Source organism: Wolffia australiana, chromosome 1, assembly GCF_029677425.1.
Source record: "Wolffia australiana isolate 7733 chromosome 1, ASM2967742v1".
In the NCBI taxonomy this organism is placed as follows: domain Eukaryota; kingdom Viridiplantae; phylum Streptophyta; class Magnoliopsida; order Alismatales; family Araceae; genus Wolffia; species Wolffia australiana.
Window position 1 is genome coordinate 13,721,245 of NC_135835.1, and position 26,284 is coordinate 13,747,528.

The following is a 26,284-nucleotide window of genomic DNA, read 5'->3' on the forward strand; positions in this document are numbered from 1 at the left end:
TCTATCTTTGGTATCTCATGTCTACAGAACACTTATATAACGGTGACGTGAATCAACCTGATTGATATTTTGGTATAATACCATCAGGGAGTCATACGTATTAATTTAGTGAACTATTTTCTTTAAAGAGTACCCACTATCTATCCTTGGTGTCTCCACACTAATGGCTACAAGACCATCCATACTCTATATAGATACATTTGATGTCCTTCTCGAGTATCTTTCGAATATGAATATTTAGAACACATACTTAAAGACTAGTCATCTCTGTGGGAAAAGAGATACATATATAGACCATATTGTAAAAAAATTCTTATATTAAACTTATAATATATTTTCTATAATTAAATTAATTTTAATTATTTAATTGAGCATAAATTCTTACTCTAGATATATTTTGATATGTATTTGTATTGATTTTAGAAATATAACGTACAAATGTTGAATGATTTGTTTTCACTGAGATGACAAAGTATTTTCATTGGTCATATGATTCCTTTGAATTAATAAATGTTATTCAATATAAATTTCTGCTCTGAGAAATAATGTTTGTTAATGTAACAAATTTTAATTGACTGATTGATAACAAGTCAATTGTCATACTAATGTCAGGTCAATTGACTAATTGACTGATTTTAACAAATTTTAATATATTAAATATTTTTATTTAGATTAAAATACACATATGTCATCGTAATTAAAGTTATTAAATCAAGTTTTAGAATAATAACCCAGTTTTACATTATTCTTTGGTATTTTTATGGAATGTTTCAACATCGTATTTGTAAATGAATTAAAATCTTAATGTATTTACAATTTTTATTTTGTAATATTTTTCAAGAAAATGATTTCAAATCAGAATACATTTTTTGGATTTTATGTGTTGGAATATACTTTTATAATCCTTCGGAGGTAGAATACCCAAGGTAAGAAAATGAAGAGACACATGCCATCATTTATTATCCATCAGATGTTTCCATTACATCAACATGGGACATGTAAGTACAAATACCTGAGAGAATGATTCTACAAAAAAAGAATAAAACCATTGCTTATTATCACCATCGGAACAGTCTACAATTTAACTCCCCCCTATTCTAAAAAAATACATGATTGGCTAACTTTTTTTTTCAATTAAGTGGCAGTCAAAACAAGTTATTTGGAGCAAAGCAGTCCTCCTCGTTAATTTTACCTCGTTAATTTTCAATGGGTAGATTTGAGGCAAAAATCCATAATCCTTTTGGGAAAAAGGGATATGATTCAACCTTCCAACATTTATCTTATTACACTAATGTCAATCCAAGTGATGGAACTCTAGACTGTTTAAGAGGTGTATTATCCCAAATGGGCCAATTCAAGCTCAAGATCACCAATCAGGCCCAAATTGAAAGACTCTATCTACTGCCCCTCGTCTACGATCAGCGCGGGGGACTCTCTCATCTCGCAGCTTCCATGGCGCCCGCCGCAGCTCGCATGTCCCTCCTCTGCCCTCTCCCTTCCTCCCCCTCCTCTCCCCCCTCCTCAAACATTCCTTACATTCGTACCCTCTCTCAATCCCCCGCCTCTCGCTTCCAATTCCGTTCACTCCGCTCTCTCGATCGATTTCAGCCGGCTAGGGCGACGCTCGCCGTCGATTCTCCCGCTTCCGATCGTAGCGGAGTCGATTCCGGCTCCGGAAAAGTTCTTCTCGAGGTTAAGGATCTCAAGGCCGTGATTGCTGAGACGAGGCAGACTGTGCTACGAGGGATCAATCTTACAGTCCGCGAGGGCGAGGTTTCCATCTTTATTATTCCTTCTTTGACCGCTTCTAATTATCTGATTCGATTCCGCTCTTGAGATCGGTATTTGTCGCTGCAGATTGAATCTAGGTTTTTATGGTTAATTTTGGATCTACAGGATAGTATAAGCTTTCGAATTTTGCTTACAAACGTCCGTGGATTCTTCAGGTTCATGCGATCATGGGGAAGAACGGTTCTGGGAAGAGTACATTCTCCAAGGTGGGTTTATTGCTCTTTGTCCCAATTTATAGCGCATGTATTTGCATGATGTGCCCGCAATGTTCATTCCTCATCAGAGATTTGTAGGCCTCAACCTTACCTAAAGTTCGGTTCAAAATGTCAAACCGTAGAGATTAGCCTCTTCTCCCTTTGCTCAAGTTTCAAAACATGTTGGTCGAACGATGAGCAGGTTTTCAAGTAATAATCCACCGGATGACTTGCGAAGAAAAATCTAAAAACAGCTGCCGGATGATGATCATAGACATTTCGCCTCAAAGTTTCTTTCCCCAAAAATGGGATTTTGAAAGTGGGTCAAGTTTTTGAAAAGCTCGCTGGATGCAAAGATTCATGTGAAAAATACAAGATTTATTTCAGGTTCTTGTTGGGCATCCAGACTATGAAGTCGTAGGTGGGAGCGTTGAATTTCGGGGGGAGAATTTGCTCGAGATGGACCCAGAAGAGAGGTCTCATGGCGGACTTTTTATGAGTTTCCAGTCCCCAATAGAGATTCCCGGCGTCAGCAACATAGACTTTCTTCAGATGGCCTGCAATGCCCGGAGGAAGAAGCGTGGACTTCCTGAGCTCTCTCCAATTGAAGTACGTCTTCCGTTCCAATATATCTAAGCATACATATAATCTTTTATGTATATATGCTGAAAATTTCTTAGCAGGTTGTTAAAATATATGCTTATTCTATTTTTTTTGCAGTTTTTTGGGTTTTTGCAGCCGAAGCTGGCCACAGTGAACATGGACCCCAAGTTCCTAAACAGAAACGTCAACGAAGGATTCAGCGGCGGGGAGAAGAAGCGCAATGAAATTCTACAACTTGCGGTAAAAATCATAATTCGGTTCAGATTTTTCTAATTCTTTCACAAAAACAAAAAGTTTGACCCTCGTTGACTCAGGTGCTAGAGGCTGACCTGGCGATCCTGGACGAGATCGACTCCGGGTTGGACGTTGACGCAATGCAGGACGTGGCGAAAGCCGTCAACGCCCTTCTGACGCCCACCAACTCCGTATTGATGATCACGCACTACCGGCGTCTCCTCGACTTCGTCGCTCCCACGTTCATCCACGTCATGGTAAGCGAATCTGAGAACGCCACGTGTCGCTTCATCCGCGTTAATTTCCGTGATTTCTTTTGCAGGAGAACGGGAGGATTATCAGGACCGGCGACCTCTCTCTGGCGGACCAACTGGAGAGAGAAGGCTACCGCGGGATCTCGGCCGTCTGATCGCCTCTCGTCTGATGGACGGTGGATGACACTTGATGACATTTTAAACTCTTCTTCTTCCGAGTCAAATGACAAAGGGCTCCGGCAGAGGCTCCAGCCTGAGATCGAAGAGACCGTGGTCGTGCTTGTCTTCTCCGCTGTGGAGCCAGCTCATGTTCCTGACGTCCTCCTTGAGCAGGATGGCGTCATACCGGGAGCTCTCGAACACGTCACGTCCGATGGCCCGCCCGAGGAACGCCGCCTCCCGTGGGGGCGGCGGCGGCGGCGGCGCCGCCTTCTCCGGCGGCGGCGCAGCCCGAACGCTGTGGGGGAAGAGAGCGGCGCCGCGCACCCCCGCCATGCCCTGCCGTAGGTCCTGCTCAGTACGGGATTAGTTATAGGCAGGCGGATTCGGTAGAGACGGTAGTTAAGGGGGAGGTTTATTTACCATGTGCCGGATGGCCACGTCGAGGGACTTCTTGGAGAGTGACCGGCCGAACCCGCCGGGCTCCGCCGCGGCGGGCTTCTGCTTCGGGGTCTGAAGCCAGGGCCGCGCCGGCGAGATGGAGTTGCAGCGCGGCGCGTTCTCCGGCGGCGGCGCCGCCGATAGAGGAAGCCGAGGCCGAGATCTGCCGGCGGAGACCGGCCGCTCCGGTGGCCTTGCCCGGGAAGGGAAGTCGACGGGTGGGACCGGCTTGGCGGCGGAGCCGCCGGTGGGGACGCGTCGGGTCGGCGTGGACGGGCGGTGGCCGGAGACTGAAAGCTGCGGCCTCGCCGTCGGCGTGGACGGTCGGGATGCGATCGGCCTGGTCTTCGCTGGAGTGGCGGGGCGGTGACCGGCTGTCGACCTGGAGATGGCGGTTTGTGGCGGTGGTTTGGATCGGGTGGCCGGGGTTAACGGCCTGGCGGAGGCGGCTCTACCGGCGCCGCCGGTCACCGGGGTCCCGGCTCTGGCCACGTGGATGGCGGCGCGGGCGACGGAGCCGCTCCTCTCCGCCGTCGCCCTCGCCGGAATCCTGCTTATCGTTCTCGTGTTCGTCGAGCTCTGCGGCGGAGTTATCTGAAAAGTGTAGTCATCGAATTTGTTATTCCAGAAAGAAAATTAGAGATTTAATTAGTTTGGAAGAAGAAAATGAGTTATGGAGAATGTTGAATAATCGACACTGTTCACAGACGTACCCTCGAAGTTTTGGTGACTGAGGCCGATCTGGTGGACCTAGAAGCTGCCGACGAATGCGGGGCCTCCATTGAATCCCGCGACGAGTGGAGTGGGGAACCCGGCGGCGTTAATAGCCTGTGGAATTTTTCACGAGAAAGAGGGGAGATCATCGTCCGCCCGTGAGTGCGGTAAATGGCGATGGAGTATCATTTTTTTTGTAAATATTCACGCGTTCGATCCCCTCCCCGGTCTGAGGATTCAGTAAAATCGGATGATTTTCCGTGATGTTTTACGGTGGAGGATTGGAAATTTACCAGTCATAGTCGTGCTTCTTGGTGTCCCCGGCGGATAACAGATCGTCCAGCCCTCTCCTCCCAGCTTTGGCTGATCCAATGGAGATCCGCGCCAGATTTGGCGCCACTGCGATGAAATCTAAGATTTCAGCTAGCTAGAACGGCGAGGAAAAGATGCTAGTACACTACCGAAGACACAAATCAAACAGCAATTAGGGAAAAACGGCGTCCACTAGAAAAATTGCAGCAATTATCCAATCCAAAATCACAGTCAATACTCAGGAGTCGCAAGCAAATTTGTGATACCGGACGAGATTTTACCGAGAAGAGATCTACGCAAAAAAAAAAAAACAGAAATGCCGCTACGAAACGCCTTCAAGATTACTTATCCATCTAATTTCGAGAAAATTGCGGAGGGGAAAACGCACAGAAACCTTCACCGGTACCTTTCTTTCCATCCAATGCCTCGGCGTGGACGATCGACGCGCTCCGACGAGTAGTGGAGAAGAGATCCAAAGCCTCGTCTGCTCGGATCGGCTCCTTACCGATCGAACGGCTCCGATCTCGCCTCTGCTGTTGCTGCAACAGCGTCGCAGAGCTCTGCCTGAACATTCCTTCCTCCGATCATCCACCTCGGAGCTCGAGCCCTCCCTTTTCAGTTTTCACCACCTTCGTCGCGGAGGGCGGGGTCGAGAATTTATAGCCGCTCTGTACAGAAGCTTCTCAGATCAGACCCAGTTAATTACCAAAAAAAAGGAAAAAAAAAACCAGTTTTAACGGTTACCGCCTGAAAAGTCAGTTATCCGCGGTTATGAGACCGCGGCTAATCCTCTAGGGATCACAGATCCGACGGTCATCAACTACGCCACGTGTCCTCGTTGGGGTCCACTTCCGCAGGTCCGTCAAGTCAAGTGGTCCCCTAGGAGAACGTGCGCTAGTTCGGACTTGCTTGTCGCAGATGGTGGGAAAGGGATGACTCCATTGGACGGCTGCGATGCAGCTGAACATTAAAGAACGCTCGACGATCGGAAGGATGAGCGGCGGCCACGTCGGCCAGCTATTAGGCGCTTGTCAGGTCTTCGATGTAATCGATCTACCGACTCTAGCCTCGTGTGTGGTCGCTGTCACGTGCCAACTTGTCTCCTTGTTGAAGCCAATGACGAAGCGCCACGTGTCCGGCTTCCTGAAAAGCACCCATACGGCGAAGTCCGCTGGAGGTCAACGGGAACGTATAAAATGGATATAGTCATTTGTATCCGTTCCATGTTTCGGATATCATAGATCGGTAGATACACTACCTAAATCCGATACGGTTATCCGTTTTGTCAGATATCAAATTTGTGGATATCAGACAACGCAAATTAAAACACAATCGATAATTTTTAAATTAATGCGAAACATATAAATATGTATGAATGAAATTGATAAATTTTATGTTAGTCAATGGAATTCAATTAAGTCGAAGAAGTTAATGTCATTGGACCATTGCCCCCTCTATGTTTGAGTTAACTGGTAAGCAGAATTATTCATTTGCACTAAATTAAGACTGTTTGTTTTCTTTTTCTATAAGGGACAAAACCTGATATACAGCTATCGTGGTACTGGGTAAATATAAGATATCAGTCTGATATCGCATGCCAGCATCTGAGATTGTCTTGATTTCAATCGGATGGGAGAGCACTAGTCACAAGGTTTCAATTAGTCTCGTGCTGTCATGTGACCCAGCATTCCAATTAATGAGAGAAACCCTGATTTGATTACAAACCACTCCCAATTATGAGATATAATTTATCTAGATTACAAGCCATCCGATTTTGAACAAAACATCACTTATTGTATTGAAATAAATGAAAATATATTGATAGCAATGTTTGAAATACTGGAAAACTGATTAAGCGTCCAAACCTCAGACTGAGCAAATTCCAGTCAAGGCAGACATCGATTGATCTCTAAGTTATTAGGTTCTAACTAATGTGATACCTGATATAGAGCAACTGATATCCTGTATCCGGATGAAATCAAGATGATTTCAGATATGGAACTGATACCGAATATCCATCCGATATCCTAAGGGTCAGGACATGGAGGATCCGACATCCCGTTATCGGTTTGGAATAATAAAACTATTGTCCCGTCGTCCCACATGAAAAAATAAAAAAAAACAGTAAAAATATTTTTCAAAGTGAAACATAGCATGAAACGATTAGTGCTCTATAGACATGGTCGTTCTGTTCCGTTCGTTTAAAACTAACGAAAAATTCGCACAAAAGAACCGCACAGGGCATTGTTCTTTGTTCTGTTCTTATAAAAAAACGAGCAAAATTAGCACACATTCGCACAGAACTAAAAAAATTAGCACAAAGGGAACAAAAGAACCACACACGGGTCTGCGCGATGTTCTGTTCGAATTCGTTTTTATTCTATTCTGAAAACCGAACAGGACGAACAATTCGCACAAAAAGAGCTGAACGACCGAGCCCATTTTCGGTTATAAACATGCCCAGACGGAATTGTTTACTGATTAAAATTCTCGAGCAATGATCAATACTACGCAATCTACATATAATAAATTCATCAAAGAACCAGATATCGTCCCGCATGCAAAGGGATTTTCCCAGAACCGCCGGCAGTCAGCTAGTCAAGAGATGGAGAACCGCCGGCGGCGGGGTTTAGCCGGCGAGGCGGTGCCGTCGAGATGCGACGTGTCCTTAAACTCCTGCCGGAAGGGGTTGAGCTTGACGAGCGTCTTAGAGAAGGAAGCCAAAAGGGTGGGCTTCTTCGTCCCCCTACCCCCACCCCCCAGCTGCGCCTTCTTGATATCCGACACGTACGTCTTCATCTTGGACAGCTCCGACTTGAGCGCCTCGTTCTCCTTGATCAGCGCCGAGTCCGCCATGACCTGCTTCCTCACCTCCCCCACCCCCCCTTCGCCACTTCGAAGATTAAGCTCGTCGTAGTAGATGGCGTGGAGGGTGATCTTCAGAGGCAGCCGCTTATTCTGAGCCGCGTGTATACGCGCCTCGTAGGAGAGCTTAAGCGGGTCCATCACGCTGCAGACACTCTCCCTCTCCGCCTCGCCCAGCCCCGGGTGAGCCTTCAGATAGATGTCCACCGCGCGGTACAAGTCGTCGTCGAACTGCCGAGCCGTCTTCGGGATGACGCCCGCGACGGCGGAGAACTCGCCCACGGTCACGTTCTCGTCCGCCGCGATCTCCCCCACGAACCCGTCAACCGTCTTCGCCACCTGCTGCATCGCCCCCGCGCCGCCGTAGATAGCCCCGCCGTGGGCCTCCCTCTCCACGAACCCGGCCACCACGCGCCGGACCGCGCCCAGGTCCGCGACCCGGTCGCCGCCGTAGTCCAGCGCGACGGTCAGCAGGTCGTTGACCGTGGCCTGGTCAAGGCGGTCCGAGACCCGCCTTTCCAGCTCCCCCCGGCAGCTCTCCGGCGCGTGGAGGAAGACCGCCGCGCGGAGGAGGCAGCAGAGGAATCCGACGTGGAGCGCCGACGTGGCCGGGAGAAGGGACACGATGGCGCTCACGTGGCGGCGGGCCTCCTCCGTGGCCGGCGGCGGCTTCCCGGCGAGAATCTCCGGCAGCTTCTTCTCCGCGTAAGCGCAGACCGCGACGACGACGGTTTCGTTGTCGGCACCGCGGGCCTGCGCCGCGGCGAGCGTCCTCTTCAGAATCGCCGGGCTGAGGCTCGCCAGCTCGTACGCCCACCACGACTCCGGCGACCGCGACGGGAACTTAGACTCGATGCAGACCTGGGTTCGGCAGAAGAGCAAGTCAGGAAGACGTAAGGACGGATGACGTAAGTCAGGAAGATGTCAGGACGGATGATGGACGTTAACGATGGACGGGACGAAAAATCTCGTCCGTGTCTCACGTCCAGACTAAGTTCAGGGACGAAGGACAGGACGGTTTTTCGTTTACGATAGAAACCGTCCCGTCCAATCATACGGGGGCAGTTTTTTGTCCCGTCCAGTCCCCCCTCCCCCCGGAGGACGAATTTTCGTCCCGAAATTCATCCTTATCCTCAGACGGGATGATATTTTCGTCTCTCAGGGTGAAAAAATCGTCTCGTTCGCATCCCTGAACTATGTATTCAGGAAGACAGAAGTACGGACGGACGGATGAAGACAGAAGTCAGGAAGACGTGAGGGACGGATGAAGGAAGTCAGGAAGGCGGACGGGGCGGATGACGGAAGCCAGGAAGACATGACAACGGACGGATGACGGTAAGACGGGAAGACGGGACGGACCTTCATCGCCAGCGCGTCGACGCATCTCTGGACGACGTGGAGGTGCTCGGCTATGGCGAGAATCGGCTCGCAGGAGTTGAGCACGGCGACGGTGCTGGGGATGCTCTTCAGGGCGGCGCGCTTCAGAAACTCCTCCGCGCGGGCCGCGAGGTTGCCCTCGAAGAACATCTCCTCCATCTCGAGGAACTCCGCGGCGCAGCGGAGCGCCGCGACGTTGTTGATGGTGATCTCGAAGTTGACGCCGTAGCAGAATTTCGCCACCTTCTCGAAGGTTTCGGCCCCGCCGGGGACGTCCGAGAGGTCGATCGCCGTGATCCCCCCCGATTGATCCGACTCCATGATTTTCCTCCTCAGGTAGCCGCTCTTCGCCACCAGCATGAACTGCCCCCAAAAATCCCTAAATCAGATGCGGGAGAAAAACGACCGCGATTTAAACCAGTTCAAATCGAATTCGGAGTTGTTCGCACTCGGATCGCACCTTGTGCAGCGAGTACGTCGACTCGCCCACCGTGACGACGACGTCGGTGTGAATTCCCTTCGAGACGACCCTACAGATGAACAATTCGCGCGGATTATGAACGTGCTCGTACGAGAAAGATAGAATCGGAGATCGAGGAAGCGATTGCTCACCATTGCGCTGATCTCTCCATGGCGAGCAGAATGCCAACAGACGACTATTCCTCGCTTATAGCGGCATCCGAATCGCGATTAACCAGACTGTATCATCCGGATTTTGTTCTCTCTCGGCGATCTTAGCGGCGATTATCCCCCATCCGTAGATGAACAAGGAAACTCCCAAGAAAAAAACTATTTATTTAATGTAAGTGGCGGCCGTGGGGCCCGCCCCAGCTCACGCGACCCGGCGGGACTCGCGTTGAGGATAAGGCTGGTGGGGCCCAGAGAATCCCGGCCGTCCGATTCGCCGCGTGGGCCCTATGGAGGTTTACCAAGCGGTCAACTGCCGCTATCCGCCGACGTCATCTCCCGTGCCGGGTACCTTTTTGGCCCATTAAGAGGCCCATAACGGATCCGTCACGGGCCCGTTGCGGTCGTAAAGTGAAAGCGGAGCAACGGGAATCTTCTAGAGAGAGATTCTTCGCGGGGGTTTTACCGGTATAAGCGCGCTTCGTTGTTGGCGATCGCGGAGGGGACGATGAACGAGGGCGATGTGTCGAGGCAGATCGAGCAGATGGTCAAGTTCATCCGGCAGGAAGCCGAGGAGAAAGCTAATGAGATCTCCGTTTCTGCGGAGGAGGTTCGTTTCGCTGTTTTCCGTCGACGATTAGATTTTCCGAGTTATTTTTTTCGATCGGTTTGCTTACTTTTTGAACATTACTACGATCTTTGGGGTTATATGAATTTTCTTTTCTCTTGTATTATAGGATTGACTCCGTACATTGAATGTCGTGACGCAAGGGTTAGTGTAGTCCCTGTGTGTGATAAGTTAACCGACAAATGCCCATTGAATGTCTCGTTTTTTTCTGGATGTCGTAAAACTTGCATATTTTTCTGAATTTTTCGTTTAGGCCTGGTCGGTGAGAAAGGTAAAATTTCGTTACCATCGAGAATATAGATGTTGATGTTTTATGATTCTTGCAGGAGTTCAACATAGAAAAGTTGCAACTTGTTGAGGCTGATAGGCGAAAAATTCGACAGGAATACGAGCGGAAGGAGAAGCAGGTGGATGTGCGCAGGAGGATGTATGTCTTTGGTATCTCTGTCATAATCTGAGAAAATTTATTAAAGTCTGCTCTGCTTTCTGATAAGCAGGAGGGGATCGAATGAATCGAAATTTCTTAGGGATTACATTTTAGAATACCCATTTTCATACGGCAGACTACCATGCTGTAACTTCTGAAACTTGGAGGACGTTGACTTGTTAGATTCCCCCAACAATATATAAAGAAAGCGTTTGCTTGGTTATAGTTTCACTAGTTTTCTCATGTTCCGTAAAATTTCAATTCTGTCTATTATCCTTATTCTAAAAATATATTTAATATTCGTGGCAGCGAATATTCTATGCAGCTGAATTCATCGCGCTTGAAAGTTTTGCAAGCCCAAGACGACCTTGTTAATTCCATCAAGGACTCTGCAATCAAGGAACTTCTTCATGTTTCTGATGACACCGCTGCATATATCAGACTCCTTAAAGACTTGATCGTTCAGGTAAGCAGCGATGCTCTGTTTATGGAAGTGTTAACTTCTAGGGATAGAATTATTAATGCAAAACGTTGTATTTAACTTCTAATATTAATTAAAAAGCTAAAAAACTTCTTTTTTATTCACCGTCGTTTCAATTTTTTTATCGCAAACGTATGGAAGTCTTAACCAGGTGCATATTATTTTTTCTTGATCTTCGTAATTCGAAATACTGAATTCTGCGATTGGGGGCGACTTCAGGCTCTGTTACGTCTGAAAGAGCCGTTAGTGTTGCTGCGTTGCAGAGAAGCTGATCTTGCTTCATAGTCATTAGATGAGGAGAATGAAAACTAGCGAGAGAAAGTCAGGCTAAACGGTTTCATTAGATTATTAGTGATATTTGGTTTTGAAATTTTTGATGATTTTTAATAGAATTTAAAATCAGCCACTGAGAATCTTCGGATAAGGAGAGAGAAACTTAAAGAGATAAAGATGGTTTAATGGGTTTTAATTGAATTTTAAGTTCTGTTTGGTTTCGAGAAAGTTTTGTTTTTTATGAGAATCTCAACTTATGCCCTTAAAGTCTTTATATGAGGAGAATGAAATCTGGAGAGAGAAATTTAGGCAAATGGGTTTTATTAAACTGTTAGTGATATTTGGTTTTGTCTTGTTTGTTGGTTTGTAATTGAATTTTCGATCAGACACTAGGAACCTTCACACTAAGAAACTTGATTTTTATTCACCATTGTTTCAATTTTTTTCATTGCGGATGTATGGAAATGTTTGCCAGATGCATGTTAATGTTTCTTGACCTTCGTAATTCGAAATTCTGAATTAATCTGAGATTGGGGGCAACTTCAGGCTCTGTTACGTCTGAAAGAGCCGTCAGTGTTGCTGCGTTGCAGAGAAGCTGATCTTGCTCTGGTGGAGTCCATCTTAGAAGAAGCCAAGCGAGAGTACGCTTCCAAGGCCAACATTCACCAACCCAATGTCAACGTCGACCAAGAAGTGTTCCTTCCTCCTCCCAGTCAATACCAGTCTTCAGGCCTATTTTGGTAAAATACGCCTCCCTTTTCTTTCCTTGGTAAAAGGCCCAGTTATTTCTATATTGATAAATATTTTATATCTTTTTATGGATATTTATGTACAGCTCGGGTGGGGTGGTTCTGGCTTCTCAAGACGGGAAGATAGTCTGCGAGAACACTCTTGACGCAAGATTAGAAGTTGTCTTCAGGCAGAAGCTTCCCGAGGTTTTTTTTTTTACTTTTAGTATTATAATTATTTTTTGATATTTTTTTACTTCTTATATATTCTTATATTTCTTTTTAGATTTTTGTATACTTCTTTTTAGATATTTGTATATTTATTTTTATGTATTTGTATATTTTTTTTAGATATTTGTGTATTGTTTTTAGATATTTTTATATTTCTTTTTAGATATTTTTTTTATATATATTTTAGATATTTGTGTATTTCTTTTTAGATATTTGTATATTTCTCTTTAGATATTTTTATGTATATATTTTTTAGATATATGTGTATTTCTTTTTAGATATTTGTATGTTTCTCTTTAGATATTTTATATTTCTTTTTAGATTTTTAATATTTATTTTCACATATTTTTTATTTTTACAGTTAGATTTTTTATTTTTCACTGTTGGAATTTTATTATATATTTTTAATTTTTAGATTTATGTATTTTATATATTAAAATTTCAATGTTTTATTTTAGTTAATTTTATTATTTATTTTTAGATATCTTTAATTTTTAGGTATTTTATTATATATATTATATGTATAATTTTTTTATTTAAATAAAACTTAATATCGAGATTTTATCTTTATTATATATATTTTTACTTTTAGATATTTGTATTTTTTTCCAAGGTATTTGTGTTTCTTCTCTAAGAAAGTTGGAGAGAAGGCGCGTGGAGTATATCTGACGTCCCGTTTCCTGCGTTCCTTCTCAGATCAGGAAGCTGCTCGTGGGAAAGTCAACCGCGTGATATTCCCACCCATCATACATGTAATAAAACGCCTGCTTAGACCCTTAATCTCTGTTTTCCTTCCGCCTGTTAGGGAGGCCGGGCCAGGGCATGTTTTTCTTTGTTTTTCTGGAAAATTAAAAAACCCATTTCATTTAATGAGTCAACTCTAGATATTACTTGGGAGCAAATCATCGTCGACCACGCGGCAGTTCTGTTAGCCAAGATATAAATACACTGCAACAGTCTACGTTGGTTTATGGAGGGTTGCGATCGGGCGTCTCGTCGCTTCTTCGATCTAACGTGACGATCGAGCGTGGTAATGGCAGCCAAGTCAAGGTCTACTGCTCGATGCCGTCTTGAATTGGGGATTTGGACTCTACCCCAGTTCTCAACAATATCTACCGCGTCTCCCACGTCGCGTTCAAGGCGAGATCCGGGGGAGACGACAACGCGGGGGGCCGATGAAGCTGCTGGTCAAAAGGGAGAAATCGAATTAAAGTAAGGTGTTTTCTGCTCGTTTTTTGTTTAATCCGATCTCCCCAGTGTGGCGACACTTGTCATCCTTCTCGAGAGATTTTTTTCCCATGAATTCGTTTTCTGCAAGCAGCTGAGGTTGAGTTGCTCGAGTAATTTGGCAATCTTCTGATTGATTTCTGTTCGGATTCTGGAATCTCCGGGGTAGGTGCAGTTGGAGCATTAAATGGGAAAAAAAATAGTTCGCGTTTTTCGTTTTTGCGACCTTATAGAGTTTTCTGGTGGATCAACGCAGGGTGATCGTGTAGAGCTCTGAGGCGAGATCGCTCGGAAGTTGGGAGTTCTATAGCAGAGGAAAGAGTCCATGTTTTTTTGGCTTTGAGACCGCCCAGGTTGATCAGCGCGGAGGACTGAGGTGAAATCGTTTGGACTTTATTGAGTCTTTTGCATAAGTCTCTTGCTCTCGATTGCTTGAAACTGTTTAACCTGCCATCTCCAGCTCCTGGTTCATTTACACTCTTCTTACAATGACGTATAACTTGTCTTCTTTTCTTTTTACCCTTCTGATTTTCTTCAGGTGATGAATTCAAAAGAGAAACTTAGCTAGGGCTATTGATTTTTCGCCCAAGAGCTGCAACAAGATCATGGGATTGAAAGACTCTCGTTTGAGGATTGTTACCCTTGGGGCAGTGTGCTGGCTTTTCCTTTGTGTGGGAGGACAAGTCACTCATCCTGCAGAAGGTGGAATTTGCTTTTTGAGAGTTTGATCTTCTTGCTGACCATTTTTTAAAAAACCCAAATATTCAATTTGCTGTTTCGTACTTTCTAATCATTCAAGAACACATGGTGATGTCTTACGTAGGAGTGAGAGAGAGATGGAGATAGAGATAGAAAAAGAGAGGGAGGGAGAAAGAGATGGAGATAGAGATAGAAAAAGGGAGGGAGGGAGAGAGAGATGGCGATAGAGATAGAGAAAGAGAGGGAGGGAGAGAGGGATGGGGATAGAGATAGAGAAAGAGAGAGAAGGAGAGAGTGATGAAGATAGAGATAGAGAAAGAGAGAGAGGGAGAGAGAGATGGAGATAGAGTTAGAGAAAGAGAGAGAGGGAGAGAGAGATGGAGATAGAGTTAGAGAAAGAGAGAGAGGGAGAGAGAGATGGAGATAGAGTTAGAGAAAGAGAGAGATGGAGATAGAGTTAGAGAAATATAGAGAGATATATGGAGATAGTGATAGAGAGAGCAAGAGAGATATGAAGATAGAGATTGAGAGAGATATGGAGAAAGAGATAGAGAGAGATGGAACTAGAGATGGAGAGAGCAAGAGAGAGATGGATATAGAGAAAGAGAGAGGGGGAGAGAGAGAGAGATAGAGAGAGCGAGAGAGAGGTGGATAGAGAGATAGAGAGAGCGAGCAAGAGACAGATAGAGAGAGATGTAACAACAGATAGAGAGAGCGAGAGAGAGATGGAACAAGAGATAGAGAGAGATGGAGAGAGATTTGGAGATAGGGAGAAAGATGGAGAGAGAGATGTGTGTATGTATATATAGATAAATAGAGAGAGAGAGAAAGAGAGAGAGAGAGAGGGGGGGGAGCGAAAAAAGAGGATGGGGGTCGTGAGGCAGAGAGAAGAAATTGGGAGGGAGCGAGGGAGAGAGAAAAAAGAGAGAGAAGAGGGAGAGATAGAGTGAGATGGGCTTTGGCCCTTAGATTACCATATGATGTCCAAGATTATTTTCTTTTACTTATCATACATGATGTTGTTTTCTTTGGGCTTAGGCTCTAATAAGTAGGCGTGGTTCTGTTTCCGTGTCTTTTTCTCTTTTTTCTCATTGGAAGGATTGAAACTCCAATAATACCTTTTGACTTATCCAATAATACACAATGATGCATCAAGTAGGAAAGAGATATGGGCTCGGGCCCTTAAGGTATAATACAATATGATACATCATAATTCTTATGAAAATTGTGCTTTGTTTTATCATACTTTTCTGCAGTTGGCGCTTTAAAAGCTGTTCGTCGAAGCTTAAATGACCCTATCAACGCTCTGGCCTCATGGAATAAGGGAGATCCTTGCAAAGGTAATTGGAGAGGAGTCTTCTGCAGAAACAGCACGTACACCGATGGATATCTGCATGTTGTTGAGCTGTGAGTACCGATCCGTTCGTTTTCCTGTGTTTAACTTGACAAAATGCCCAGGTGGAGCTATTTAATGCCGTTAATTTTGCGACTGAACAATTTAGCAATGCTTCTTCCAAAATGGTAGCGTGTTTCTTAGGTTTTAAAGGAATTTTTCTTATAATTTTGTCATTTTCCTTAGACAATCTTCCGAAAAGTGCGATATCTTGTAGATAAAATACTGCCAGGCAAGTCCTGATTTATGCAATGGCATGGACATAATACAACCGTTACTTTTGAAGGAAAATCAGTGAATTATCTATGCAAGTAAGGTTATGGGTCTATTACGAATGTTTAATAGTTACATAACAATGTCCATAGAGAGTAAGAATATTCTCCCTATTTAGGACTTTTTCATTCATTGACGTTGCAAACAAGTCGCCTGCATTAAACAATAGTGTCATGGTGGCCGCCATCACTTTGATGATTCTTTAAAGCACTTAATTATCTATTTTTATTAATTAAGTCTATCTTTGGCTGTGTGGCAAGTTTTGGGTCCTTGGTTATTTATGTGAAGAAAACAAAGACTAGGATTTCAAGTCTGATTGCTACCTTAGGGCCCATATATAGATAAATCGAAAACAAGCGCTTTAAGATAAATAACTTTGAAAAACACCAACATTCCTCTCAAGCAAGATTGTGTGGATAATCTGCATGAGCTGCCCTTTGACAGTAGAGGTGACTCCAAAAACCCTAGCAGGCTCTAGAAAAGTCTGAAAAGAAATAGAGGGGGATTCCTGGGTTTTCACACAAACTCTGTGAACTATTATAATGATACCCGTGTATCAACTTACACTAACACTTCAGATTGTGATTGCAATTCATCGAGTTTTTTGTTGCTGTCAGAAATGATGTTCAATGCTGAACACCATTTGTTTCTTCATTTACTTTTCAAAGGCATTCATCTTGTATCTTTTTTAGGGCTCCCTGTTACTGTGGTACTTCTTCAAAATGTGCATTATTTGTCCCACTACTTATTTGAAAAATTTTAGCCCTTTTAGATTTTCGACTATACAGGACTTTACTGAATGTTCGATATATCTGTCATCATTGCAGCCACCTGCTCAACATAAACTTATCTGGAGTTCTAGCACCTGAATTGGGCCAGCTTTCAGAGCTAAAAATATTGTAAGCCATTCTTCGTGGTTTGACACTATTGATTTTCTGAAGAAAACATTCGAATATTTCTTCCATTTCTCTTTTCATTCATTTCTGAGCTTTTAATGGAGTCTGAAATCGATTAGACTTTTTAATGGCCCGTACTTCAAGAGCATACATTCAAGTTGCTTCCAACATTTACTCTTGTCTTTCATCTTTTGTAGGGACTTCATGTGGAATCAAATTGGTGGCAGCATACCAAAGGAGATTGGTGATGTAAAAACTCTGACGCTCCTGTACGTTGGTTTTCCCAATGTTTCGGCGAATGGTCCTGCCTTAGATATTTTGTTTGTTAATAATTAATCTTACATGATTTGAAATGACCATTCCTTGTGCTATTCTCTATAGTAAAAACTCTTCATATCTAAAAATTAATTGTAAAATTCATTTTATTTTAACCACATTAAAAAATAATCGAACCTTTGGGTGCATTGGTGGGGCCTATGATATTTCTCTTTAAAACATGAAATTGATTAATATTCGACTTCCGAAAGGTATATTAACATTAACTTTAACCTGTTGTATTTTATTCTTGTATCCGCAGTCTTCTCAATGGCAACAAACTATCAGGACCCCTGCCGGATGAGCTGGGTTATCTTCCAGTATTGGACAGAATACAAATCGACCAGAATCAAATATCAGGACCATTGCCAAAATCGTTTGCGAACCTAAACAAAACTAAGCACTTGTAAGTGGCTGGTTATTTCTCTTTCACGTTGAAGAGAGATCATTAAAACACATGTCAATGAGAATGTTAACAACTCTGCAGCCACATGAACAACAACTCAATTAGCGGGCAAATTCCACCGGAGCTCTCCAGGCTGCCAAGTCTCGTCCATTTGTGAGAAACTACTGGTAGTCCTCTCTATATTCAAGCTTCTTATGCAATTTCTGAAGAAAATTTTGACTTCGCAGCTTATTGGACAACAACAACTTGTCCGGCTATATTCCTCCACAGATCGCTGAACTGCCCAACCTGCGCATCTTGTAAGTCTCCCTGGGGAACTTGCATCCCTATAGCATGTACCTTCAACTGCCGTCAGCTAGGGTTGGGCTCTTGTTAACACCAACTTCATATACCCCTATTGACGGTGACGATGACATTGTTGAGGTTATCGTTGATGGTTGAGGTAACGATTACAGGGTATCTCAGAAGGTAGATGCTGTCAGTCAACATCAGTAAAAAATTTAGTATATTTTTTGTGAAAATAATTGTCAACCTGGTCAATATCAACAGTGTCGTCAATGTCAACTGGCTTAGTTGACGATGGCATAGATGAATATTTTCTCTAATTATGGGTGGTTGACATTGAAGATGCCATTGGCAAACCGTGAATCAACCTCAATGTCACCGTCACATGCTAATGTTGTGAGGATGTGCTGAACACCTACTCTCAGCTTACCCACCTGTCATTGGTCACGGTGAAGTGTTATTTTTCCAGCAACAGCAGAAAATTTGACGATCGACTCTACAACAGAACGAAGCAGAAATAACTATTTTTTTTTGAATAACCGCAAGACAAGAATTCTTCACATTTTCTGACCACGCTGCTTGTTTTGCAGCCAAGTTGATAATAACAACTTCAGCGGCAGCTTGTTTCCATCCACTTTTGCCAAGACGGAAAAATTACTGAAACTGTAAGCTTTTCTGGCCTCAGACTTGTATGTTCTTCCTGCGACTCCATTTCCTTCTAGACCAAGGGCCAAATACTTGTAATTTAATCCAAAGACCTGTAATTTTCTAAACCTTGATCAAACTCTTGTAGCTAATTGTTTTCTTTTTCAAAGTAGGGTCGACTTGTTACCATAGTAGATATGTTATCAACACTCGCAAAACTATTTGGAAGAATTGAATTTGCACTATTAATTAAGTTCACAAATTAAGAATCCTGACGTTCTCCATCTTCTACCTGGGCTTATCTTCATTCTCTAGATTTTAATTTAAAGATGTTTATATTCCGTTAATATGGAGAAAAAAAACAAATGTTTGTGAGCTACGTGAGAGCGATTGTCACTAACATGCCTACATGGTGACGGATGTAAGGCAGTGTAGAATCTCAGCTTAGAGTGATGAGCTTGGGAGAAAGCTATTGCCCGATAAACATTTTTAGAGGAAGTCACACAGAAGTCACATTTCGACCGGTTGACCATATGAGCATCTGGACGAAGTTCTTGAAGGAAAGAATGTCCGTGGGAGATGGCTGTAAAAGGGAAAACTGAGAGTGATGTAGACAGATAATTATAGAAATGTATATAATTAGCGAGGGAGATGGAGAGAAGAGAAACAGAAAAAGATGGTCCAAGGTTTTCAGTATTTCTGTATGCTTCAGAAACGAGGTATTAGCAGGATCACATATTGATATCCTACTGTTCTTTCCTTGTCTATCGTGTTCACTCCTTTTCTTGGTGTGCCATGGCTTCATGAATGAGTCAGTGGGGATATGCTAAAGAAAAGAAGAATGTACTGATATCCCGGGGCCTAGGGCAACTTCATCTTTCTCGTCGTAACTGATTCAAATGTGTCAAAAAATAAAAAGTAAGGCGTTTCGTTTTGAGTTTATCCTTAACTCCCTACTGCGACTTCCTCAGTCTCTAAACTACCCTGCTCCAGATGCATTGATTTATCAATTTATTTTGTTTAATCGTTTTGCTCTCATCTCACCAGGAGTCTGAGAAACTGTGGTCTGCAAGGAAATCTTCCTGATTTTAGTGAAATCCCACAACTTTTATATCTGTAAGTCAATTATGTTTCAATAAATTATTTAAGTTGGCTTTTCATGAATCATCGGCATACACTCTTTGATCATATTTTCACCTTCAATTTTCACCTATTTATTGGGGCATATTTTATTATCAGAGATCTCAGTGGAAACGAGCTGGAAGGTCCCATACCGACGAACAAGCTTTCTTCCATGATAACCACAATGTACGATAGTTCTCTTGACATGAAACACTTGACTCTTTTAATCATCTTATCTGCTTTTCTTTTTAAAAAAACCACATTATCTACTTATCATGAACGTATTTGTTCTGATCTGATTAGGTCAGATGCTTTCGATGCCTTGTGCTAATTCTGCTCTTCGCCTTTAAATTGTATTTATATTCACCCATTACCGTCGATCTTCCAACTCATGCAGCGATTTATCTAGTAACAAGCTCAATGGCTCGATTCCTTCAAATTTTTCTGATCTACCATCTCTTCAGAAGTTGTAAGTCTCTCTATTATTATGAATTGAATGCGTTTTTTGGAGATGTGAACGAGTTTGACTCTGCCTTCCCACGTTCCTTGTTCTTGGAGGTCTCTTGCCAACAATCTACTCAGTGGCTCAGTACCCTCGTCTCTATGGTCAAAGGCCAAGTTGATTGGAAACCAAAGCTTAATCTTGTAAGAGTTGATGTTATGTGACTTAATCGTTTCCTTTGACGAAATAAAGTGACCATCCACTTTTAAATTTTGCAGAGATTTTGAAAACAACCGTTTGACAAACATCACGAGTATCGTAAATCCTCCTGTCAATATAACGGTAGTGTAAGTTTCCTCTTCTCACTCATAATAGCTACTCCTTTATTTTATGACATTCTCCATCTTTTTCTTCTCACATTTTGCTTTTTCCATTTCTCAATCCAATTGATGGCAACTACTTTTAAAAAGAAAAAAACCATACAAATTTCCCCTCTCATGTCTCTATTGGTTCTTCCATTTTCGACTGTTGTGTATTCCCGGTCATATTTTCTGTATAAAATTTTCTATTCATCTTCCTTTATAGTTCGATTGAAACGCTGGAAACCAAAAAAAATTATCAGAACGTCTACTTGGGAAAAAAAATTATGTCACTAGCCTAGGCCACATCGAGGTATTCATCCACAAGGTGTTCTATGTTCAGGTTGAAAGGAAATCCTCTTTGTGGAAACTCAAATCTGCAGAATCTCACTCAGTTTTGCGGAGTTTCAGTCGGAGGGCAACCCTCTGGGACAGCAACTAACATGACAACAATTCTCTGTGGGCCACAGTCCTGCCCAGTAGCTGATGGCTATGAGTTTAATGCCGCTGATCCTATTCCGTGTTCTTGTGCGGCACCTCTAAGAGTTGGTTATCGCTTGAAAAGTCCTGGAATTTACGACTTTGTCCCGTACAAAGTAAGCTTCGAGGAATATATAACAAGTGGGCTAGGTCTGAAGTCCTACCAGCTCACCATTGATTCATTCTTATGGGAAAAAGGGCCCAGGCTGAGGATGTACTTGAAATTCTTCCCCTATAACAGCTCGATGTTCAATACAACTGAAATAGCTCGCATCAGAAGTGACTTCACAGGATGGCGCATTCCTGACAATGACATCTTCGGCCCCTACGAATTGCTCAACTTTACTCTTCTGAAACCTTATGTTGATGGTATGAAAACCTATAAATGAGAGAATCGAGTGCTGATATTCATATTTCTTGATACTAATTGAATCTTAATTGTGAGACCTTCTGTAAAAATTGTCTCCGTAACTTTTTTCTGTTCAGTATTTGGCACAACATCAAAATCTGGAACAAACAGAGGTGCACTGGCCGGAATTGTTGTGGGAACCTTCCTCGGTGCTTTCATCTTATGTTCTGTGATTTCGGTCATTATTATTCGAAGGCGTTACATGGGTTCAGGGGCAAGGAGACGACGATGTAAGTGAGATAACCATTGCTGTAATTGCTCTAAGTCCAAATTCCCTTTCGTACTAACATTCTTTTATAGTACTAATAAAGTTATTTTACATCTCTTTCTCATTGATATTTGTGTTCCATACTAGTGCAGTCACTAAGATAAAGGATATCTCAGACTTTCAATAAGAAATGTTGACTTTCATTTTCTCATTGTCGAGCTCATTTGCAAGGAAATAGCTTAGGCAGTAACTTCATTTACTATCGGTCTCATGAGAGTTTCTTGCTCACCAAGGTCAAACTAAAAAACGTGCTATCTATTTTGCAGTTTCCAGAATCAAAGTCAAGATTGATGGGTTGAAGTCGTTTGCCTTCAGCGAAATGGCACAGGCTACAAGGAATTTTGACAACTCTTCTCAGGTTGGGATTGGTGGGTACGGCAAGGTTTACAAAGGCATTTTAGAGGATGGAACGTTAGTGGCCATTAAGCGGGCTGAAGTGGGATCTTTGCAAGGCTCAAGAGAGTTCTTCACTGAGATTGAGATTTTGTCTAGATTGCATCACCGTAATCTAGTCTCCTTGGTCGGATTTTGTGATGAAGGGGACGAACAGGTACAATTCTTTTCTCCCATCTTCATCAAAATCTTATCTGCCACTATTTTAAAACTTATCACCACTCTGTATTGGCCTTGGAAAGAACTTTGCTTTATGTTTTCCATTTTTAGAAGAGTTTTCACCTTACAAACCGTGACTAAGTCTACAACTCTTACAAACCGTGGAAAGTACTATAGCTCTTCGGATATTTCATCTTTACCTTTGTGTGTCAACTTCTAAGTCTGGACAAAGGATTATTCTTTTTCTGGTCAATGCGCCAGAAGACAGTGCATGGCTGATAGACTTTGCTGCTCTGCAGATGTTGGTGTATGAGTTTATGCCCAATGGGACATTGCGGGATCATCTTTCTGGTGAGTCTTTGAGGAAATCCGATTTTCATTAAATAAATTTTGGCAATCAGAAATATGTGCTCAGCGCCACAATCTCTCTAAGACTACAGAAGTTCCTCACTAATAATCCTCAATTGTTCCATTGCTAAATACTAGTACGAATGAATACAGAAAATAGAAAAAAAACTTGAAGAATACCACTTGCTTTCTTGAAGTAGAAAACACGTTGAAGATGAGTTTCTTGCCTTATTTATTTTATTGAATTTTCTTGTATATTGCCGTAATACTAGACCACAAGATCTTCACTGACAGTCGAGTGATGGGCAGGCAAATGGGACGACCCTCTAAGTTTTTCCATGAGATTGAACATTGCTTTGGGATCTGCAAAGGGGATTTTATACCTTCACGCGGAGGCAGATCCTCCCATATTCCATCGAGATGTCAAAGCCACCAATATATTGTTAGACTCCAACTTTATCGCCAAAGTTGCTGATTTTGGACTTTCGCGACTCGCTCCTGTGCCAGACAACTCTGGAACAACACCTAGCTATGTGTCCACCATTGTCAAAGGCACACCAGTGAGTCCCAATCTTGAGTATTCCTATAGTTATTTGATTTAATTAAATAATTTAGTAGAAAGAATTATTTGATTCTCTTACCTTCCTAAGTACTTACCCCACTTAATTTCACCAGGGTTACCTTGATCCAGAATACTTCTTAACGCACAAGCTGACTGACAAAAGTGACGTATACAGCCTTGGTGTGGTTTTCTTGGAGCTTCTGACTGGGTTGCTGCCTATATCGCAAGGAAAAAATTTAGTTCGGGAGGTAAGCATGGATCATATTTCTAGTATCCCAGTTAGAGTTCAGCAACCGTCAACATCAACATGATGTCAACGTCATCACCCCTTGTTGATGCTGATGTTGATGGTTTCTAGGTTCGTGGGTGATGACGATGATAGGTGCCCTGACGGTTGGCATTGACAAAATCATCAATGTCAGCAGGATATCCCAGATAAACATGCATTTCTGGCAGCCAGTGAGAACTCCTTGGATAGCTGATATCTAGGGCCGTTGATGTTAATAAAGACATATCATCAACCAGTCGATGTTGTCGTCAAAGTCCCAGGTCAGCATGGAATTAGACGAATTGGATGGGATGGGACGGCACATAATGGCTTTTCAGACAGTCATCCTTCACAGTCTGCAGTTTCTTTCTGTTTCTGTTGAAGTGGCTGGACGGAAAGAATGATGCAATGAACAGAGGATGATTGTAAACCTAGAATAGGACTTAATGACTTAATGGGACTGAAAGAAAAGCACAAAGGCTTTTGTTCTGTTTTCCATTTCAATATCAGGACGGATGACAGATGACGATAAAGGATGGAACATATGGCATTTCATCATCCATCGCCCTTCTCACGTTGGTGAGTTTTTCAGCAGTCGGCGAGGACAATTTGGACGATGACGTTGACGTCTGGTGATGTGGGTGACAAGTAATCGACAGCCAGTCGTCAACGTCACCATTGAAGTATCATGTCCGCATTGTCCGAAACATGCCAAATGCTCTGCCCAGTTCATCTTCAGTAAGCATGTTCGGCTGATTGGCTGCTGACACTATGTATGCAGGTTCACATAGCATATCAGTCTGGCATGGTGTTTTCTACCATCGACCGGCGCATGGGGTCATATCCTCCTGAATGTGTGGAGATGTTCATGGTTCTAGCGCTCAGATGCTGCGAAGATGAAACAAATTCAAGGCCGTCAATGGCAGAGGTTGTCAGGGAGCTTGAGAACATATCAGCCATCTTTCAGCAAAAAAATGTGGCACTATCTTCATCAGAGAAAAGTACTCCTGCCCGAAGCACTCCTGCTCCGTCTTCATTAAATCACAGCACAGTTTTCGACATTTCGTCAGATGTATCGGGTAGTGATCTCCGCAGCGGAGTCATCCCCACTGTTGGTCCTCGCTGATGCTGCTGCAAAAATCTCATTTCTCTTGTATTTATAGAGGTAAGTTTCAATTTCCACGTGGATGCAAACACTTGCACTTTAAAAAAATCAAATTGCCGCCATTCTCCTTTTCTGCAAAGAATTTGACTGATTTTATCAAGGCTTTACTACAGTGAAATATCTTTCATCATCCCCTAATCACACCAACCTGGATGATCTCATTCTTTGATAAACTTAATTTCTGTCAAGCAATGAATAGAGATTATTGAAAGATGATCAGTTAAAAAAACGCTGAAGAAATGAGATATCTGGCCTGACCTTGATTGAATCGTCCATTGCAGATGCCAGTTATTGATGCTCCATGCAGCCCGTACGGAGGTAAGGGTGACATATCTCAGAATAGAAGGATGAAATAAAAGACTTAAGAAAACTTTGAGACAAAATTTGGTAACTTCAACTTCATTTAGTACCGCCTATGAAGCATTTTTTGGGGGTGGGGGGAGTGGTTCACGATCAATCCTGTTCCCCAAGCAAGATCCAGTGAAACTAAGATTTCCCTGATGTGTATTGGTCAAATTATAAGTCGCAGTGAAAGCCAATAGAGTCAATTGAAAAGTTTAAAAGGTTGATGTTAAATGGTAATCCTGCTAGTTTTGTCATGGACTCCTGATATGGATGAGAAAAAATCACAAGTTTACCATTCATAAGATAAATGATTGCTTGTAAAATAGAAACTGAAAGTCTACCATTCAGCCTGCGCAGCTTCAAGGATTATAAAGCAAATATTTATAAGGAGTATGAGTTTTTTTTTGAAGGTCAGAAACATTTACATGTCAAGTCACCGCAAACAAGGGCCAAAAAGGTTTTCCTTATTTTTCAAGCTAAGTTCAAGCTAGAGGAGAGAGGATAGAATATGCACTATATAATTTTAGATAAATAAACAAGATATAATTCATTCAGGGTTTCAGAGTGGACTGAAGTGTTTAGATAAAGGAACATTATATAATCCAGTTGCTTTCTGCCTTTCATAGCGGATCAAATTTTTGGTTCCGACCCTTCTCTCTAATGAATTGGACTAGATGTATGACATATAATAAATTGATCCTCTCATGGGATGATGGAAAAAAGGAAAAACTTGCTGTCTCCATAGTGAATATTTTTTTGGTACAATCCAATCCTTGATAATTTGGTTTAGTACTCAGATGTTCTTTGAGTGGTCTGATCTTGGTCTCCCTTCTATCTGATAATACTGCAGTCTAAGTCACTCATTTTGTACCTAATTAAAAATTGGCTCCTCATTGCTCCCGAATTCAAATCCTTCCCATGATTCATATCCACCTTGTGAACAAACCGAATATCACACATTTTTTTACTTATCCATCAAGTGGATACCCACCTCAAGTGGATATATATTTATTTTTATGTATATAGAGAGAAAAAAAATATGATGCATTTGGTTTCCTGATGACAAATTTTGCCCTTGGAATCTTTAGTAGGCCGAGTACCTTATTGAAGATTTTTTCCTTGAAAATAAATTCATTTCATGGGTATTAATACTATTTTCTTGTTTTTCTAAGGTTGTCTAGCTGAAACAAACATCTTCCTTCATGGTCATCTTTGAATTTAGGGGCTTCCTTTAAAAAAATTACCTACTTATTAAAAAATTTAATTAGTTTTTGTTTTTGGTATTGTTACTTTAAGTGGCTATTGTATGGCCTAGCAAGGGGGGTGAATTAGGTTTTTAAAATTTGATTCACTCTAATCTAGTTGATTGTGTGAAATATGCTCCACTTATCTTGGGAATAAGATGTAAGATAGGTAAGTCTCAGTTATTTTTGTATACAGCTTAGGCTAGTCATTAATAATGTAGGGGGTGATGATGAGCCCTAAC

The 26,284-nt window shown here is 42.7% G+C and overlaps 5 protein-coding genes across 7 annotated transcripts; 3 read left to right on the forward strand and 2 right to left on the reverse strand.

Moving 5' to 3' along the window:
* The first annotated feature begins 1,329 nt into the window (after positions 1 to 1,329).
* NAP7 (non-intrinsic ABC protein 7) lies at positions 1,330 to 3,340 on the forward strand. The gene is made up of 6 exons (XM_078580972.1): positions 1,330 to 1,773; positions 1,947 to 1,997; positions 2,373 to 2,594; positions 2,706 to 2,828; positions 2,903 to 3,079; positions 3,145 to 3,340. Exons 1-6 carry the CDS (start codon positions 1,345 to 1,347, stop codon positions 3,229 to 3,231), a joined length of 1,089 nt encoding a protein of 362 aa, XP_078437098.1. The 5' UTR covers positions 1,330 to 1,344; the 3' UTR covers positions 3,232 to 3,340.
* On the reverse strand, positions 2,794 to 5,342 carry LOC144707726 (serine/arginine repetitive matrix-like protein). Its single transcript, XM_078580962.1, has 5 exons — positions 5,109 to 5,342; positions 4,684 to 4,789; positions 4,390 to 4,504; positions 3,659 to 4,270; positions 2,794 to 3,586 (listed from the first exon to the last, which is right to left on the reverse strand). The coding sequence occupies exons 1-5, from the start codon at positions 5,272 to 5,274 to the stop codon at positions 3,296 to 3,298; spliced, it is 1,290 nt and encodes a 429-aa protein (XP_078437088.1). The 5' UTR covers positions 5,275 to 5,342; the 3' UTR covers positions 2,794 to 3,295.
* Positions 5,343 to 7,165: 1,823 nt separating this feature from the next.
* Positions 7,166 to 9,714, reverse strand: LOC144707716 (root phototropism protein 2-like). 2 transcript variants are annotated; one of them, XM_078580944.1, is made up of 4 exons: positions 9,557 to 9,714; positions 9,405 to 9,474; positions 8,927 to 9,307; positions 7,166 to 8,428 (listed from the first exon to the last, which is right to left on the reverse strand). In XM_078580944.1, exons 1-4 carry the CDS (start codon positions 9,574 to 9,576, stop codon positions 7,301 to 7,303), a joined length of 1,599 nt encoding a protein of 532 aa, XP_078437070.1. In that variant the 5' UTR covers positions 9,577 to 9,714; the 3' UTR covers positions 7,166 to 7,300. The 2 variants fall into 2 exon arrangements, with proteins under 2 accessions (XP_078437070.1, XP_078437078.1); XM_078580952.1 differs by having other exon boundaries at positions 8,927 to 9,323; positions 9,557 to 9,640.
* Positions 9,715 to 9,982: 268 nt separating this feature from the next.
* On the forward strand, positions 9,983 to 13,209 carry LOC144707758 (V-type proton ATPase subunit E1-like). Its single transcript, XM_078580998.1, has 6 exons — positions 9,983 to 10,181; positions 10,526 to 10,626; positions 10,936 to 11,092; positions 11,927 to 12,120; positions 12,216 to 12,315; positions 13,036 to 13,209. Exons 1-6 carry the CDS (start codon positions 10,080 to 10,082, stop codon positions 13,069 to 13,071), a joined length of 690 nt encoding a protein of 229 aa, XP_078437124.1. The 5' UTR covers positions 9,983 to 10,079; the 3' UTR covers positions 13,072 to 13,209.
* A 124-nt stretch (positions 13,210 to 13,333) lies between these two features.
* On the forward strand, positions 13,334 to 24,876 carry LOC144707744 (Leucine-rich repeat protein kinase family protein). 2 transcript variants are annotated; one of them, XM_078580983.1, is made up of 24 exons: positions 13,334 to 13,551; positions 13,661 to 13,731; positions 13,823 to 13,942; positions 14,105 to 14,268; positions 15,522 to 15,672; positions 16,759 to 16,830; positions 17,025 to 17,096; positions 17,405 to 17,548; positions 17,630 to 17,701; positions 17,776 to 17,847; positions 18,424 to 18,498; positions 19,526 to 19,594; positions 19,718 to 19,786; positions 19,998 to 20,069; positions 20,159 to 20,245; positions 20,321 to 20,389; positions 20,745 to 21,250; positions 21,368 to 21,520; positions 21,825 to 22,108; positions 22,410 to 22,461; positions 22,768 to 23,018; positions 23,134 to 23,268; positions 24,070 to 24,453; positions 24,735 to 24,876. In XM_078580983.1, exons 4-23 carry the CDS (start codon positions 14,172 to 14,174, stop codon positions 24,412 to 24,414), a joined length of 2,847 nt encoding a protein of 948 aa, XP_078437109.1. In that variant the 5' UTR covers positions 13,334 to 13,551; positions 13,661 to 13,731; positions 13,823 to 13,942; positions 14,105 to 14,171; the 3' UTR covers positions 24,415 to 24,453; positions 24,735 to 24,876. The 2 variants fall into 2 exon arrangements, with proteins under 2 accessions (XP_078437109.1, XP_078437114.1); XM_078580988.1 differs by lacking the exon at positions 13,661 to 13,731.
* Positions 24,877 to 26,284: the final 1,408 nt, after the last annotated feature.

Bases quoted from the DNA above. Each gene is read 5' to 3' on its own strand.
- LOC144707726 (XM_078580962.1), bottom strand. From the start codon at position 5,274: ATGTTCAGGCAGAGCTCTGCGACGCTGTTGCAGCAACAGCAGAGGCGA. The intron at 4,505-4,683 runs GTAAATTTCCAA...AAAATTCCACAG, and splicing joins AAGAAGCACGACTATGACTG to GCTATTAACGCCGCCGGGTT. The intron at 3,587-3,658 runs GTAAATAAACCT...CGTACTGAGCAG, and splicing joins ACGTGGCCATCCGGCACATG to GACCTACGGCAGGGCATGGC.
- LOC144707758 (XM_078580998.1), top strand. From the start codon at position 10,080: ATGAACGAGGGCGATGTGTCGAGGCAGATCGAGCAGATGGTCAAGTTC. The intron at 10,627-10,935 runs GTATGTCTTTGG...TATTCGTGGCAG, and splicing joins GTGGATGTGCGCAGGAGGAT to CGAATATTCTATGCAGCTGA. The intron at 11,093-11,926 runs GTAAGCAGCGAT...GGGCAACTTCAG, and splicing joins TTAAAGACTTGATCGTTCAG to GCTCTGTTACGTCTGAAAGA.
- NAP7 (XM_078580972.1), top strand. From the start codon at position 1,345: ATGGGCCAATTCAAGCTCAAGATCACCAATCAGGCCCAAATTGAAAGA. The intron at 1,998-2,372 runs GTGGGTTTATTG...GATTTATTTCAG, and splicing joins GGAAGAGTACATTCTCCAAG to GTTCTTGTTGGGCATCCAGA. The intron at 3,080-3,144 runs GTAAGCGAATCT...TTTCTTTTGCAG, and splicing joins CCACGTTCATCCACGTCATG to GAGAACGGGAGGATTATCAG.
- LOC144707716 (XM_078580944.1), bottom strand. From the start codon at position 9,576: ATGGAGAGATCAGCGCAATG. The intron at 9,308-9,404 runs GTGCGATCCGAG...TTTTGGGGGCAG, and splicing joins CGACGTACTCGCTGCACAAG to TTCATGCTGGTGGCGAAGAG. The intron at 8,429-8,926 runs GTCCGTCCCGTC...TGCCGAACCCAG, and splicing joins TCGACGCGCTGGCGATGAAG to GTCTGCATCGAGTCTAAGTT.
- LOC144707744 (XM_078580983.1), top strand. From the start codon at position 14,172: ATGGGATTGAAAGACTCTCGTTTGAGGATTGTTACCCTTGGGGCAGTG. The intron at 17,848-18,423 runs GTAAGTCTCCCT...CTTGTTTTGCAG, and splicing joins CTGCCCAACCTGCGCATCTT to CCAAGTTGATAATAACAACT. The intron at 20,246-20,320 runs GTAAGAGTTGAT...TAAATTTTGCAG, and splicing joins GGAAACCAAAGCTTAATCTT to AGATTTTGAAAACAACCGTT.